The 15,155-nt window shown below is 39.6% G+C and overlaps 1 protein-coding gene across 3 annotated transcripts in view; it reads left to right on the top strand.

Annotated features, from left to right (window-relative positions):
* MIER1 (MIER1 transcriptional regulator) overlaps nt 1-15,155 on the top strand; it is a 41,184-nt gene that overhangs the window by 17,058 nt on the left and 8,971 nt on the right. For all 3 annotated transcript variants that reach the window (XM_074906016.1, XM_074906015.1, XM_074906014.1), the window contains 6 exons: nt 100-124; nt 1,684-1,829; nt 7,070-7,237; nt 9,783-9,915; nt 12,015-12,079; nt 12,404-12,476. In XM_074906016.1, coding sequence (XP_074762117.1) covers nt 1,731-1,829; nt 7,070-7,237; nt 9,783-9,915; nt 12,015-12,079; nt 12,404-12,476 — 538 coding nt within the window. In that variant the 5' untranslated portion in view covers nt 100-124; nt 1,684-1,730. The remainder of the gene's footprint in view (nt 1-99; nt 125-1,683; nt 1,830-7,069; nt 7,238-9,782; nt 9,916-12,014; nt 12,080-12,403; nt 12,477-15,155) is intronic.

The following is a 15,155-nucleotide window of genomic DNA, read 5'->3' as shown; positions in this document are numbered from 1 at the left end:
TATTATTTGCAGTGACTTGCTTTGTATCAGATGAATTATTGAATTGAGTTTGTACAGGTTTAACATAGAAAAAATAATTTCCTGTGTTTTCTTTTTTAGCCTTCTGTTGAGTCTTCAAGCCCAGGTAAATATTTTTGATGTTTCCTAAACTTGTGAGGGAAGAGGGCACCCTTGAAAAATTATTTTTGCTGGTCTCTCCCAGTTAGTAATCTAAGGGTATAATTTGATGAAGAGGTTGGTGGCAATACTGGTTTAAGCAGTCACTGGTTTCCTCCAGTCTGTGCCAGCACAAGTTTCTGAATGGTAAAATCCACTGGGGAAATACGATTCTTGCCTCTGCAAAAAACCCATGTGTTTGGGAATGCTGACGCCCTGAGGAGCACAGCGTCAGCCAGCGCTGGGGGCATGGACAAGATGCTTCACCCAGCGATGCGGTTGCCATCCCTCTGGGCTTGGCTACCCGTTGGTGTTAAATACAGAGTTAAAAGTTAAGGCACTGTGTGCTCTGAATTAATAGATACACCATTGCTGTAAGTCTTTATGCATAACAGCATCAAGAGCAAAAGCAGCAAGAAAAACAGTATTTTTTTTTGCCTCACTGGATTACTAAAAATGAGGGGTTTCATGACTTCTGGTTTTAAAGCTGCTTATTTTTTGATATTCCAGTGTCCCAGAGCTACTGGCTATCTAATAGTCAGCCTAGGTGCAAATTATGAATATCTGGGGGGGGGGTTGTTGGCTTTGGTACCACTGTACTTAGTGTTATTTACTTCCAAGCTTTTTGGCATCCTACTAGTGGAAAAGCTTTCCAGTAGGTACTTTAGCTGGACTGCCTTGTCTCTTGAGCTCTTATTTCTTCCAGAGAAACAATCAATTCCTTTCACACTTCAAACTCCAAAGTATAGTTAATCCTTGCAGTCAACCCCCTCCCTCTTGCACCCTTCACGTGGGTACAGTCTTCAAGCTTTGGAAAATGAAATTTAAATTGTCCACAGAGACAAGTGGAAAAATGTTAGGGTTAGAATTAGACATCAGGTATTGCTGAATTACATAGAAACGCTGCATCTGCCAAACCATTCATCCATTCATTTATTTTTCATTGTCACAAAATATAACCAGAGTTTTCTACAAAGAACTGTGAAAAAAAGGCGTGGGGAAAAATAACTAAAGATTCTGCATCATAAATAAAATCTGCATAACTGTGAAGCTTACTTTAAGTTTAAATTCTGGAAAAGTCATTAGACTGTCTTTGTAGTTGTAAACCAGAAAGCTTCCAAAGTAAAAAGGAAACAACTGCCCTGACTTTATATTTTATGAGTATTCTCCTCCCAGGAGAACTCTTGATTCAGGCAGGTTGATGACTATTTAAGAATTAAGTCTTCAAAATCTGAACATTTTACATTTAACTAGGGGCCTGATGTCCAGATATATAGTACTGTGAGAACTGGCTGGTTAAACACTATTTCCTGGTTCTTTTTCCATGATCCCTTACTACCCAAAGGACAGCTTTCACTGTCCTCTGAATAATGAGATTGGCTTTCCCTAAGATAAATGATTGAGGGATTCGGAGGATATTTTAATTTCTGAGTATAATTTGAGTATTAAAATGTCACCAAAATAAAAAATTAAACTCTGCGAGGCCATGATCTAACTAAAAACATTCTTTAAAATGTTTTCTATCAGGAGGTTCAGCAACATCTGATGACCATGAATTTGATCCATCAGCTGATATGCTGGTGCATGACTTTGATGATGAACGGACATTAGAAGAGGAGGAAATGATGGAAGGAGAAACAAACTTCAATTCTGAAATAGAGGATCTTAACAGGGTAGGTAGCCTTAAGTAGTCATAAAACATAACCACAGCCCACAGTCTCACACAAACCATACGCAGGTTTTTTCCCTTATGTTTGGAATTTTAAAAAACCACCCCTAAAACACTAATAGGCAAATAATATAGACGGGGTAAGGGGCTGAGCTAAATTCGCAGTTCTCAAAAGATGGGAAAAGGAAACTGGTACATAAATACTTAATAATGTATAACGCTGTGCTTGTTTAGTTTCTTTTTGCATATACGTGCTGGTGTAGAATTTGCATTCTAGAGCATTCAAGTTAAAAGTACACTCTGACTAAACTTACATATCCCAGTGTTATTTTCCAAAGCACTTGCACTTGATCAGTGCATATAGATTTTGATTTTTTAAAAAATCCCATAATTTTACATTTCTTTTGCATTTTTGTACAAACATTTGTATAATACTTTAGTAGAGCATATAGGAGTGTCTCCATTTTTAAGATAGAGGAAATGGAGATGCAGATGAAATGATTTGCTCAAAGCAAAGAGTTGTCAGCAGAGCTGGGATCAGAACTCACAATTATTGTTAATAGTGATAAATATATCTTAAAATGTGTATCTTCTGAAATAATTGCATATAAGATTTATTTGGCATTTTGAAGTTATGCTGTCACTTATGTATTGTCCTAAACTACTTCCCAGACAGGAATAATATTCTTAAATTACAAACTAGGTTCGTTATAAATACAAAGTAATTTAGATATTGTCTGTGACCTCACTGGCTGAAAAGGCTTCCAGAACAGATCATTAATGATTCTCGGATGCACATTTGCTGTACAAATTCTACTTAGTATAAGTGATTACGCCAATATGACTTTAAATTAATTTAGTGCATTTAATCTACATATCAGGTGTAAATGACAGTTTTTTTCTGGTAATTTCAGGTTTGATATTAAATGGTAAACAGAGAGATAAATAAATAGTTTGTGAATCTAAATACGCTTCATCTAGGTTAAGTGAGAAATGGAGCTCCACATGTATGTCATGTGGTTTTTAAGCTGAAACTGTGTTTTTTTCCCCTCATATTTTGTGAAGAGTCAACATTTGGTTGTGTAATTCTATCACCACATTACAGTGCTTTGTTTATAACTTTTTCAGCCATCAGTTTATTCCCTCATCCCTTGGTTGTGGGCTGTGAGTGTGTAATTTCTCCCTGTGTCAGCTCTGGTGTGATCAGGAGGGTGAGCAGCGGTGTAACTCAGGTTCACACTGCTGGTGTGCTGCTCTTCTCTGCAGGATGCTTTTATCTGCAGGATACAGACTGGCAGAGACCTTGTGGTCAGCGCGTACGTGTGTTGCAGGTCAGGCTTTTACAGAGTTTCAGATGTTTCCACACCAGCAGGATCTTGCTGGAGACCTGTGGCTGCTTCTAGTTGTGGGATAGCAGGCCACACATCAAGGATTGCTTTTATCTCTTTTTTTTTTTTTTTTAATAATGGATGATGGGCAATCTAAATCTCAAACTTATTGTCAAGACAAGTGCTCTCCTGTTTTTCTTTCCACTGACATTTACATGTATTATTTCAGATTTCCTCCAGCCTGATTTACTAGTTTGGCTCCTTCAGAGAGGAGGTGGCAGTCAGGTTTTGCAAAAGAATTTTTGAACTTTAATAGTTTAACTCCCGAGTGTCATAAAAATTGCACCTTCCTCTGAGGGTGAGGATCTCATTGGTTGAAACTCCAGTGAATTTCTAATGCGTTAGCCCTTGCAGTTGAGTAGCATCCTGCATTTCTCTGTGCAAGTACGTGGATACGCTTTTGTCTGAGTGGCAGTAGCATATCTGTGTCTGGAGGCCTGAAGGCATCCTCTATGCTGCTCTGATATAGGAAAAAATACAGTTTTCTGAGAGCAGAACAGTACTTGAAGGGAATCAGAAGTATTGGATTTGGTGGCTCTTCGTGGTATTTCTTGAAGGGTAAGAATTTTTCTCGGGCAGGAGAGCTGCCTGCGAGGTAGCAGACTGTCCTTGATCGTATCCAGACATGTATTCAGGAATACGATTTTCATGTGTAGGAGCATCTATACCAGATCTGACCAAAGTCCTGGCTAACCAGTATTCCTTCTTCAGCAGCCCGAGAGACAGTGCTCAGGAAGGTGTGCCTGGGAGAGGCACATCCCTCAGCGTCCCGGGCCTCCGCTGGCGCTGCGGTTTTCCAAAAGGCAGGAAATTTGGCAGCATAATTTTGGTAGAAGAAAATTGCCTTCACACTCAGTCTTGGAAATAATAGATGTCCAGGCCCCAGCAGGGTGCAGAAACTCAACATCCTCCTACTCTCAGCTAAGCTGGGTGTACAAAGCATGAGCCGGAGGGAGCGTGGCATGGAGGGTTGGAGAAGCGTGAGGGCTGGTTCTTCACCTCGGTGCTGCCCCGTCTCTGGGCAGAGCACTGCTGGGGGGTGCTTGCTGGCCTCCCGGGTGCCTCGAGGAGGTCGGGAGCATTGCCAGGGTACTGCGTATGGTGCCTCCCTGCATTACTTACAGATTTTTAAGCCTTTGACTCCCTCCCTTTTTCCATTTGTTGTTTCATATAATCACTTGGTTTCTCCTTTCGGGGTCCCCCTTTTCAGGGAGGGCTCTTGGGTTTTCTTAGGGTTATGCACCAGCATCCTCTTGTCTTTAAATGAGAGAATCATACCTGGAAGCATTGAGAGAGTTTCTCCCAAATACTCTCCCAGCCTCTAGCAGGGTGCAGTTCAGGCACGTATGAAAAAGATGTTGTCTCTTTGTCTGTAATGCTGCCTGTCAGTCTTATTTTGCCACCTCCTGTGGATTTGTCCGTTTGATTTTTGACCTCTGTGAAGTTGGTGTCCACGAGGCATGTGGCAGCGTTGCACAGTTCATGTGGTGTGAGAAGCATGTTTGGTTTTTCAGACCTATTCTGTGTTCATTTCAGTGGTTGCCCCTGAGCTCTTCAATTAGAAGAGTGTACAGTCATTTATAATTACCTTCTCTGTGCTGCTTATGATAGTTCTCTGTTTTATCACTCCCCCTCACTTACCTCTACTCCAGACACGAGTTATAATCCATTTCTTGTTATTAAGCATCTTCCACGTCAGGAATTTCTATGTCTTCGATAATCCTTGTTACTTTTTTAACTTTTCCTGTTTTTGCAATATCCTGAAGCAGTACAAAAATCACGATTTGTGTTCTGTCTCGGGGAGCTGCTGGCCCTTGGAGCTTTTTGAATTGTCATGGACTATTTGAAGTTCAGAGGCTCTACCTAAGAAAAATGTTGTAAATACAATAGCACTTTCCTAGGGAATATGTAGTAAGTAATACACCTGCTACATAGTTCACACATACCTACAAATTGCAGTACAAGTTCTTTTTAATTCTCAGTCTGTATCTACAGATGGGGTAGTGGTGAGGAGTGCTTAAGGAAAGTATATTACTGTCCAAAATGTACTGGGGAACATTTATTTGGATAATTATGAATAGGATTTTTCTGATAGCTATGCTGTCAGGTTTTAATTAAGATCACAGTCCTGTCATGTTGTCTGTGTCAACAAAATATGAATTCCCCTTTTCTAAGAGTTTTTTCTCTATGAAATGATATAGTAGGGACCAAGAAGTCAAGAGGGGAGATGAAGACATTTGGGTCCACGTGGTGTGCATCTACTGTGTATATAGCTTCACCAAAGAGTAGACCAATAAGTGGTAGAATGGCTGAGTTCTTCAAAGTAAAATAAAATAGACAAGGAGTACTGGTAACGCCTGTTACTCTTTATTTTTACACAGGAGAACTAACTACACTTGCTTCTTGTAATTGGTGTTAGTATGTTTCCAGAAACTAGAAATGTGATGATCAGTGAAGGCCCTTAGGGTAGGAGTTCATCAGAGGAAGTCTAAGGTCAGTCGATAACTAAAAAAAATCTGATTATCAGCCGAGATGTACATTACATACTAAGAAGAAATATTTAGAGCAAGCAGACACCTCTAAGTAATAAACAGAGGATTTGATCCTGTGAGCGAGATCATTTAAAAATGCTCTCTGAAAGTTTCTGCTTTGAAAAATTTCATTAGAGATGCCATATGCTGCCCCCAAAGGCTGGATGCTGAGGTCTTAAAAGTAATAAAGTAAGTAATTTGTGGACCGAGCAGTTAATAATTTTTATTAATAAAGTGAATGCAGTTGATAACAGTTTGGGAGCCACTACATTTGAGAGCCAACTGTATCATTTAAAATGTCTCTTCAGAGTGGACCAGCATGCTAAATATAAGGATTTTTAAATGTGCACATATTTTAGCTGATTTGCTTCCAACTATGGATGTTTTTGTAGGCAGCTAGCTTAAAATGTATACAAATCTGTAAACATTACTACTAGCCTTACCTGGGTATCAGGTGATCCTGAATATAAGGGATCCCTCACCCCCATCCAACCCCTCATTTTTTGTTTTGCCCAGGGAGGGGAGAGGTACAGAGAGACAGAGAGGTGCATTTTTGGTGTAATTTTGTATTCAAAGCCAGGGTTGTAGAACGGTGTGGAATTGTCCCTGTTGCACAACTCCGCAGACAAAGATTTAATTCCATGTTCAAGCCAGGCACTGCAAGTTCTAGTCCTTATTCTGCTGAATTCTTGGAAACACTGCAGAAATCACTGCCTTGTGCTTGGATAAATTCCTGCCTGCAAAAACTGTCAGTATCTTCGCTGTCTGTGTGAAGCAGCTGCTGCTGGTGCATATTTTAGCTGTTTTTTCCACAAATATGTACAAAATACTACATTTTTTTTCAGGTAGTTTTTGAACAGTAAAGGGAATACCAATATATATTCCAGCAAGGAGTGTGTCTGCTCTGTGTACTGAAGGGGTATGACGTCACCAGACGTAACCTGCCACGTTGCAGTGCTTGTGTTTTGGTAAAATAGTAGTAGACAAGTACCGAGGGTGGGATGGGGCATATTGCCCTTTGGTGCCCTTTTAATGAGCTTTATGGCTTGGACAGGTTGTTGGTACGTGATGTCTGCTGTAAATTTAGAAAGGATTGGGAAGTGAAAAGTTTCTCTGCATAAAAATCCCACACATTTTTCTTAGGAGCCAAATCTTAGAATTCTGACTGTCCATTCGTTTCGGAGTGGCCATTCTTAGTATATGTGACCATCATCGCTCCCTTTTTGCTGTGTTGTGTTTAAAGTGCACACCCTTGAGCTGTAGAGCAGATGTGGGACGTGAGATATTCTCGTTAAAATCTCAAACTTTGTTTGGATGTTTATCAGGAAAGCGATATGCCAATCCAGGAGCTACTTAGCCGTTATGGCTATGATGGTACCATTCCACTCCAAGAAGATGATGACGATGAAGACGAGGAAGAGGAGGAGGAGGAGGGAGAAGATGATGATGATGTTGATAATGATGACAACAGTGGCTGTAGTGGTGAAAACAAAGTAAGTGTCTACACTAATTTGAAATTGATTTTCATACAGTCATTCTGTACTAGACAGCCACTCAAGACACCAGATCACGGCAGAAGTAATTTGTAATATAATTGATTTCAGGTGCTTTGTGTGCTGAACTCTAATGTTTTTTTCTTAATTACCTGTCTATATTTCTCTTTATTGCTCTTAATTTCATCTGTATCATTCCAAACTGTTGCTGAGGCCAATTAGAGTACACATATGCATATAGTGTCATGTAAGAAGGGATCGTAATTGTCCTTCAGAAATAGTCCTGACTTCAAAACTGAGGTTTTAAATGCCTGAAGACACCTTTATAGATACAGCTGAATACCTGTTTCAAGATGAAAAGCTGAGCAGTGAAGTGTGGAATTGAATAAAATGTGTCTCTGAGTATTGGAGATTGCTGCAAGTTTTCTAGCTTTACCATTTTAAATTGCATTTTTTCAGCCTGGCAGCCCTGGTTGTACTTAAACTGTCAGCTGGATCTAATGCTTCAAGTATCTCTGCAAAATGCTCTTAAAATAAATTTTCTGATTTTAGAAGGGTCTTTTCTACTTGTGTATGTCATACATATTTGTAACAATTGTGTCCTGTGATGGGCACAGCTGTAATTTCTCCATTACTGGTGGTATTCAGAGTTGCATCCTGAATTCCATTAAAATATGAAACCCTTTGTATTGTCAGTAACAAAAAGCTCAGGCATTAATGGAAGTTACATTATCTAATCTGGCTTTAAAAAGGATGCATTTTGGTTTTTTGATATCTCACCCATTTTAGAATCTCTGGAATGGAACAGAGAGATGAGGAATGATGTATCTGATTTAGAAAATGAAGTTCTTGGGATTTACAAGCTCCCTTGACAGATGTTGTAAAAGATTGCTATTTATATGGGTTGAATAGTTCATAAAGAAAGAAGATATATAGTTCTGTTGCATCAGAAAAGGTTTGGGAAGCTGGAGAGGGGGAGAAACTTACGTAACATGAAGTATGCAAAATTAAAATAAGACACAGAAGTGGTTTATTTTGTTGTGCATGGGGGTGTTCCTCACGTCTCGCTTCCTTCTCGTGTCCTTGCTTCTTAATTACTTCCTGACCCAGCATCTGTCTCCTGCATTCTCAGGACCTGCCCTGTAGTTCTCCAGTTCTATTAGGAGCTGATTTAAGATACTGCCTATCTTTTCTTTTCAGTAGATAAGATCTCAGTGTCTGTCGCTGCTGTTAGCAGCAGGAGGAGTCACCTTTGTCCCTCCATGGGGCACTAACCCTCAGTAGCTGCCGCAGAAGCCAGCGTGTTCCTCCTGCCCGTCAGCAGCAGGAATTCCCAGTCCGGCACCGCAAACACAGCCCGTGGTTTAGCTTAATCTAGCCCAGGTTTAGCAAGGCTGAAACAAAGGTTGTGGGGAGGACTAGGCACAAGAGAGCTAGCTAACCTGTTACGATCGTTTGCCTCGGGGTACAAGAATGAGAGCTCTGAAATGCCTGTATGCCTTTAGCAGAGAGGCAGTAAAATACATCTGTGGGGGTGGAATAATTTTATAAATCATTCAAGCTTTCTCTGCAAGTGCTCATCTTTCTACAGCTTATTTAGCTACACTGCACATAGCTATTTTCTATTTTTAATCTGCTTTAAGCTGCACATGTGATAATACTCTGGTTGCTGGTAAAGGTAGACATAAAGATGTGCTCTGCCTAATGCTTCTGTGTTAGAACTAGCGAGTATAAGTGCTTACAGCACGGTCATAAAACACATGAAAGGTACTGACAACATGCAATGAAACAGAGAACACTAATATTTTTTTTAACCTTTACCATTTTAATTTTCCTTAACTGTAGTAATTCCCATAGTTGTTGCTGTTTATCTTCTAATAAAGAAACTTACTCCAATTTTTGATCTTTTAGTGACTCAGTGTACATACTCGAACCTACTGTTGATGCTGTTCCTGTGGGCTTGAACTATACTACTGACATTTTTATGGAAAGCCCCCTCACTGGAAGGGTTCGGGGCTGGATTGGACAGGGCTTTGAACAACCAGGTTTAGAGGAAGGTGTCCCTGCCCGGGGCAGGGGGGTTGGAACTTTAAGGTCCCTTCCAACCTGAACCATGCTATGATTTCCATTTGATTGAGAAAAGTATAGCCAGTAAATAATTTCTCCCCTTTTTATAGAAAATTCATAAGGAAGGGTTATAAAGACCAAAGTAAAATTTAAGGTCAAATGAAATGAAAACCACAAGGATTTGCTTGACTGATTTAAAAATCTAGGTGTGATATTTAATTGTGGTTCGTATTTCTGATTTGTATGTTAGAGTCTGAGTGTCAGATTGATCTGCTTAAAATCCTGGTCGATAAATAGTGTGATGTGTTATAATTTATTGTGGCTCGGTCTGGACAGGCCACAATCTGTACAGTCACTTCAAGTCAGATAAAAGACATTTGGGTTCAATATATTGACAATTTTGGAAAAAGTGTTGCCAAAACGGTGTTTGTCACATACAAGGGATAGCTGATTTCTTGTTTGCTTTTTTATATTTAAGGAGGAGATCATAAAAGATTCATCAGGTCAGGAAGATGAGACACAGTCATCTAATGACGACCCAGCACCATCTGTTGCTTCTCAAGATCCACAGGAGATAATTCGCCCTCGTCGATGTAAATATTTTGATACAAGTATGTACAGTTTAGTACTAAGCACAGTAATCTCAGTATGATTGACCTTCGGTTAAGAACAGCTCTAGTTAACATAGTGTTCTGATTCTGAAATATGCACATTGATACCTATAAACATTTGCTTGTTCTCTTTCATAACATTGCTCTTGAGTGTCATCGTGCTCAAAATAATAGGCAAAAAAGCCCTGTTTTTAGCTGAATGCTAAATCTTTTCTGCAGATAAGGGACTCTGTATAAGGACAGTAAATAGACTCTTTTCTTAAAAAAAAGGATTAATTTTGTGGAAAAAAATTAAATTTCTACAGTTTTGGAAAAGCAGGCTTTCGGACAGCGTAAATCCTTCCATGACACTACTCAGAGTGCTGTAACAGCCCAGTTTATGGTCCTGCAAACTGGTTTGTATAGATGTACCCTTCAGAAAAATGTTCCTGTACGTGGAGAACAGGTGCAGTAAATGACTGTTTAGTGTGGTTTTACCTTACCGTCGTAGTTTCAGCTGCCAGTTCACACTAAAGACGTAGGTGAAAATATTTGTAGGAAATGCGCTGTTGCAGCTAGGTAGTTGCTGCACAGGGTGTGGTTATCATGGCAAGGCCTGGTGACACCGGGCTGTGTGCTCATTCAGAGATAGAAACAGAAATAGAAACAGAACGCCAGCTTTCGTCAAGATGGTTAGTACGGAAAACAAAAGCAATGAAAATATGAAAAAGGCCGGTAGATTGTTAAACCTGTAATAACAAAGGGGGACACAATGATGAAGAAAATTTGCTTCAAGAATTCCACATTCGATACTGTTGCCAGCATTGTGGACTGATTATTTTCTCTTTGTTTTGTTTAAAAATTGGGTTTGCATCCGTTTGAGACTGCTGAGCTGGTGTTATGTAGCTGTCCCTTTAGACAACTCTTATTTCTGTGGCAATCCTACTTAATGGGATCTGAACCTTTTAGTATTGTGCTATCGGCAGAGCCATTTGGACAACAGATATTTTACCCTTCTTTGATGGAAGTGGCTGTTGCCAGTGTTTGAATTCCTACTGTTCTGTGTTTTAACAAACAAAAGTTAAAGCAAAGCTTCCTTACGATACCTTATACTTATTAGCCATGACATTGTAGAAATGCAGTTTTCTAATCCGTAGTTTATTTTAATCCAAAAATGCCAAGGAGCCTCAGCATGTAGCTGTGCAGAGGTTTGCAAATGTCTTAAATGAACTCTTATTTTTTTAAACATAGCATTAGTGTAGTGCAAGTGTATTGCATTAGGTTTTGGGGTTTTTTACAGTGTTCAGCTGTGTACAGAATGTAATTTAATGTACTAATAATTTTAGTGCTGCTATTATGGCATGCTGTACATAAACCAGATATTGCAGTTGCTTTCAGTACATTGTGAAAGGCAACTAGCCTATATCATAAAGAGCTTAAAATTTTTGTCAGTCCTTATCCGAAATAATCTATTTTAAATGCTGCTGTGCATCTCTGAGCAGTACATCCAAGCCTACTAAATCCCAGTGAGGCTGAGAAAAGCACACTTGCAGATTTCTCACACCTTGTGCCGTAGTCTACCTTAAATTCAGTGGCAGCTGCTGTAAGGGAGAAAACCAGCAGTAACTGGGCTAGGAGCTCATTGAAAATGGTGTTGAAACCCACATGTGGATGCTGAAAATACATAGAGAAATACTGTCAGGAAGTAGCTGTTTGTAGTAAATTTGGATGTGGATCATCTCTACTGCTTCAAAGCTGGGTGAGGGAAGGGAAATTTTAATTAGGTAGTAGTAAAACTGATGGATGTATTCATTTGTGCCTTAACTTTTCCAAGCCTGTTGTGTATCTTAGTCCATTCTAAACGTGAACGTTGGGTGGGTTATTTTTTAAAGCTGTCAATACTGAACCACTTAGTACTGTCAGTAAAGCTGGCATTTGCAGTTGTGGGGTGTTAGATAAGGTGGCAGCGAGGCAGAGGGGGGCTCTCGAGCGGCTGGAGGCTGGTGGGGTGAGAGGCTGGGCTCGTGTCCCCCCGGCACCCGTGCTGCCAGGAGCTGGCTCGGACGTGCCAGGCCCAGTCACAGCTCATTTTGTGTAAACCTTTGAACAATTTCTTGTAGACAGTGAAATAGAAGAGGAATCTGAAGAAGATGAAGATTATATTCCCTCAGAAGACTGGAAAAAGGTAAATACTAAGAGCTGTTAAAAAAGCCTGTATTTCATGAATAATGAGTTGATCTGTTACCTAGTAACCGAGCTCTATAGATCACCCAAACCCTCTCCAGTTTTTCCCCATAAATAAAAGAGTTTTGATAGTTAAAAAGTGTTCTCAATCTCCCCAAATAGTCAAAAATCCATTTCCATATAGTGCCTGTTAACTGTATTTTTAGATTTTGAACAATGAAAGTTTTAGGGGGTAAAAAAAAAGATGTGGTCATTCTCTTGTTTGCTACCAAAATACATCACAGCTGTGGTTGCTTAACTTCTTATTTCTGTTATTTCAAAACAGGAAATCATGGTGGGCTCTATGTTTCAAGCTGAAATTCCAGCTGGCACATGCAAATACAAAGAGAATGAAAAAGGTGAGACTTAGCACTATTACCATTATGGCTGTGTTTCAGTTTATTTTCCGAGAGAGAGAAAGAAAAGATTTGACTGATGTCATGTGTCTTGCAAAATAAAAGAGCTCCCTTAAGTGAAAAATAGAATCGTCTTGTCAAACTGTAGTTCACCCTGTGCTTCACCATCAGAGCTCGAGTCTTGGAAGGAGAAAAGAAAGATACTATTGCCAGCCTTGTATTCTAATTTGGTAATGTACACAAGCTTTCTGTGTAGCTTATGTTAACCTCTTCACCTAGTAGATTTAGTTTATGTAAAACAAAATAGATAATAAAGAAATCATGTTGCTGGAATTGGATTAACACGTTAAAAGAAGCAAAACGGTACCGGCAGCTTTGATTTTCACATTTTATAACTCTTCAATCGATATTAAAGAACCTCTTGTTCTACTTTTGGGTTTTTTTCCAGAAACTTCTTTCCCCCTCACAACCAGAGCCTTTGGCTGTATGCTGTCAGTATAATCAAGTCAGAAGGGTAGACCCAGTTTAAACCCAGCTGTGAGTTTAAAAGAAGCAAATTTTCCTGCTCATTCAGCCCATTACTAAGAATTTGTTTACACTGCTGGTCACTTTGAGACTACCTCTTCTGTAGTTTTATGTAAGTTTTTAAAGTAAATGGCACGAAACCGGGGGCCTTCCTAGAATCTGAGTATATACCCAAGTAGTAGCTGCTGTCTTGCTTCGAGCTCTAGGTTGCAGTAGCTACGCCATAGCCTGATCTAGCTAGGAACGGTCTAAAAAGAGCATCAGTCCTACTGTTGAGTGGGAGCAGGCTCACATCGAAGCTGACACATTCTGTCAGCTCTGGACTTCATAGCCAGAGAGGTTGAAGAGAATGCCATTTAAAACTACGTGAGAAGCCAGTAGCTTCCATTTTGAATTTTTAATGGAAAATTACAAAACACCTGCTTTTTAGCTGGGAAGAAGCTGCTTTTTGCACACTTTCCTGCTGCTGTCTGAAAATAGAGCTTGAACTATATATTGAGATGCAGTAAATTATGCTTTACTGGTCACCTGCTTTTCTTGGTATTTACTCAGCTCTAAATGGCTTCTGGCCTCCAATAATAAAAAATATATAGCTGCTTTGTGCATTGCAGTAACCTATATGAAACAGTTCTTTGTAGTCTTGCACACTACTCTTTGCAGAACAGAGAACCTACGTCATGGGCAAAAACCGCTGAGGGGAAGAGTTAAATTTTCTCTAATCATGCTAGGGCTGTTCTAGTTCTATTTACCAGTGGGGTTTTATATCTTCTGCCGCTTCTTTCCTTTCTGCTGTGTTGCGGATGTAATCTTTGACAGGACTTCAACTGGAATATTAAACTGAAAAAGTTGAAAAATAAATGTCTGAGACTCTGTATTTGGTACTTTTGTGGACATATCCCATCATCTTATTTATTCTCTAATGAAGGGGAAATTCTAACTGTAAAATTCCCAAACACTAGGAAGGCTAGTCCTTGCGTATCCAGTCCTGTAACCAAAAGCACAAAAATGCTGGAACTCGTAAGAACTGCTTTTCAGGATGTGTTCTGACACGCTGTTGTGAGGAAAGAGCAACCATGTAATCTACACTGAGCTAATTACAGCTCTCTGAGAAGGATGCCTGGAGACCAAATTAGCTGCTACTGAACAATTTCAGGTTACAAAAAAATCTGCAAATTTAAAAGATATGTTTTCAGAAGGCTTGGACTTGAAAAATCGAAGGATAGCTCTGAAAACTGAAAGGTGCTGAAGCTGCTTTGAGAATTACTGACCGCCGTCATTCATAAACATTGCACTGTAATTAGCATGCATCATTAAGGGTGGCTTAGAACTGATTCCCAGTTAACTCCTGAAATGAATTGTTGCTTCTATAGGGGTTTGTATCCCCAAGATACCTAGAATCTTTTTCTTAAATGAGCAACCAAACATCAGATTAGGACTAGCCTTTGAAACAAAAAGCTCCCAGAAAATTGTTTCCAAAGAGCGTATCATTCATGAAATGAAGCTGTCTTTCTCTGCAAGACACTTAATAATTTTTCTTACCGGTTTTATTTTTTATCTGTAGTCTACTTTCATGTTAAAAATATTTTTTTTCAAGTAGAGATGCATCTAGCCACCACTCTGACCTTTCCACCTGCACGGAATGCTGCTGTGTCTTCCTGCAGTGACCACGCTTTCCCAAGTGGTTGCTCTTTAAGACCAGAATGTTAAAAGTTACTTTCTTGCTGGTTTTTGTAAGGTTATCTTTCATCGTGACTGGGCCACAAGAAAGGTGTGGATACTTTCTTGATTCTAGTTTTTTTAATAACCTGAATTTTACTGTATTTTGCTGTAGTAGTTCTTTTAATCCTACAAAGCTTGTAGACTCTTCAAAACTAAAAACGGGAGGTAATTCAGAGGTTCTATCATTTGGCCATGTTTCTCCCATTCATTTCACTTTACTGTGGCTTCCCTGGTCTGAAAGCCCATGCAAAAGCTCTGAGAAAACAGATTTGACAGTATTCAAATTCAGGGATCTTTACCTGAATGATTTTGTTTTAGAAAGTATTTCTCGGAAGAAGTAGGAAGGTCTTAGCAAAGTCTCCTTTCAGAAGGTGCTTGACCTCAGAATGTCTGGCAGCTGGGTGTCGTCTTCCCTGGAGAAGTAGTGCACCTTGTTGT

This window comes from Athene noctua, chromosome 5, assembly GCF_965140245.1.
Source record: "Athene noctua chromosome 5, bAthNoc1.hap1.1, whole genome shotgun sequence".
Taxonomy (NCBI): domain Eukaryota; kingdom Metazoa; phylum Chordata; class Aves; order Strigiformes; family Strigidae; genus Athene; species Athene noctua.
The sequence above is the reverse complement of the archived record's forward strand: the minus strand, read 5'-3'. Positions and strand labels throughout refer to the sequence as shown.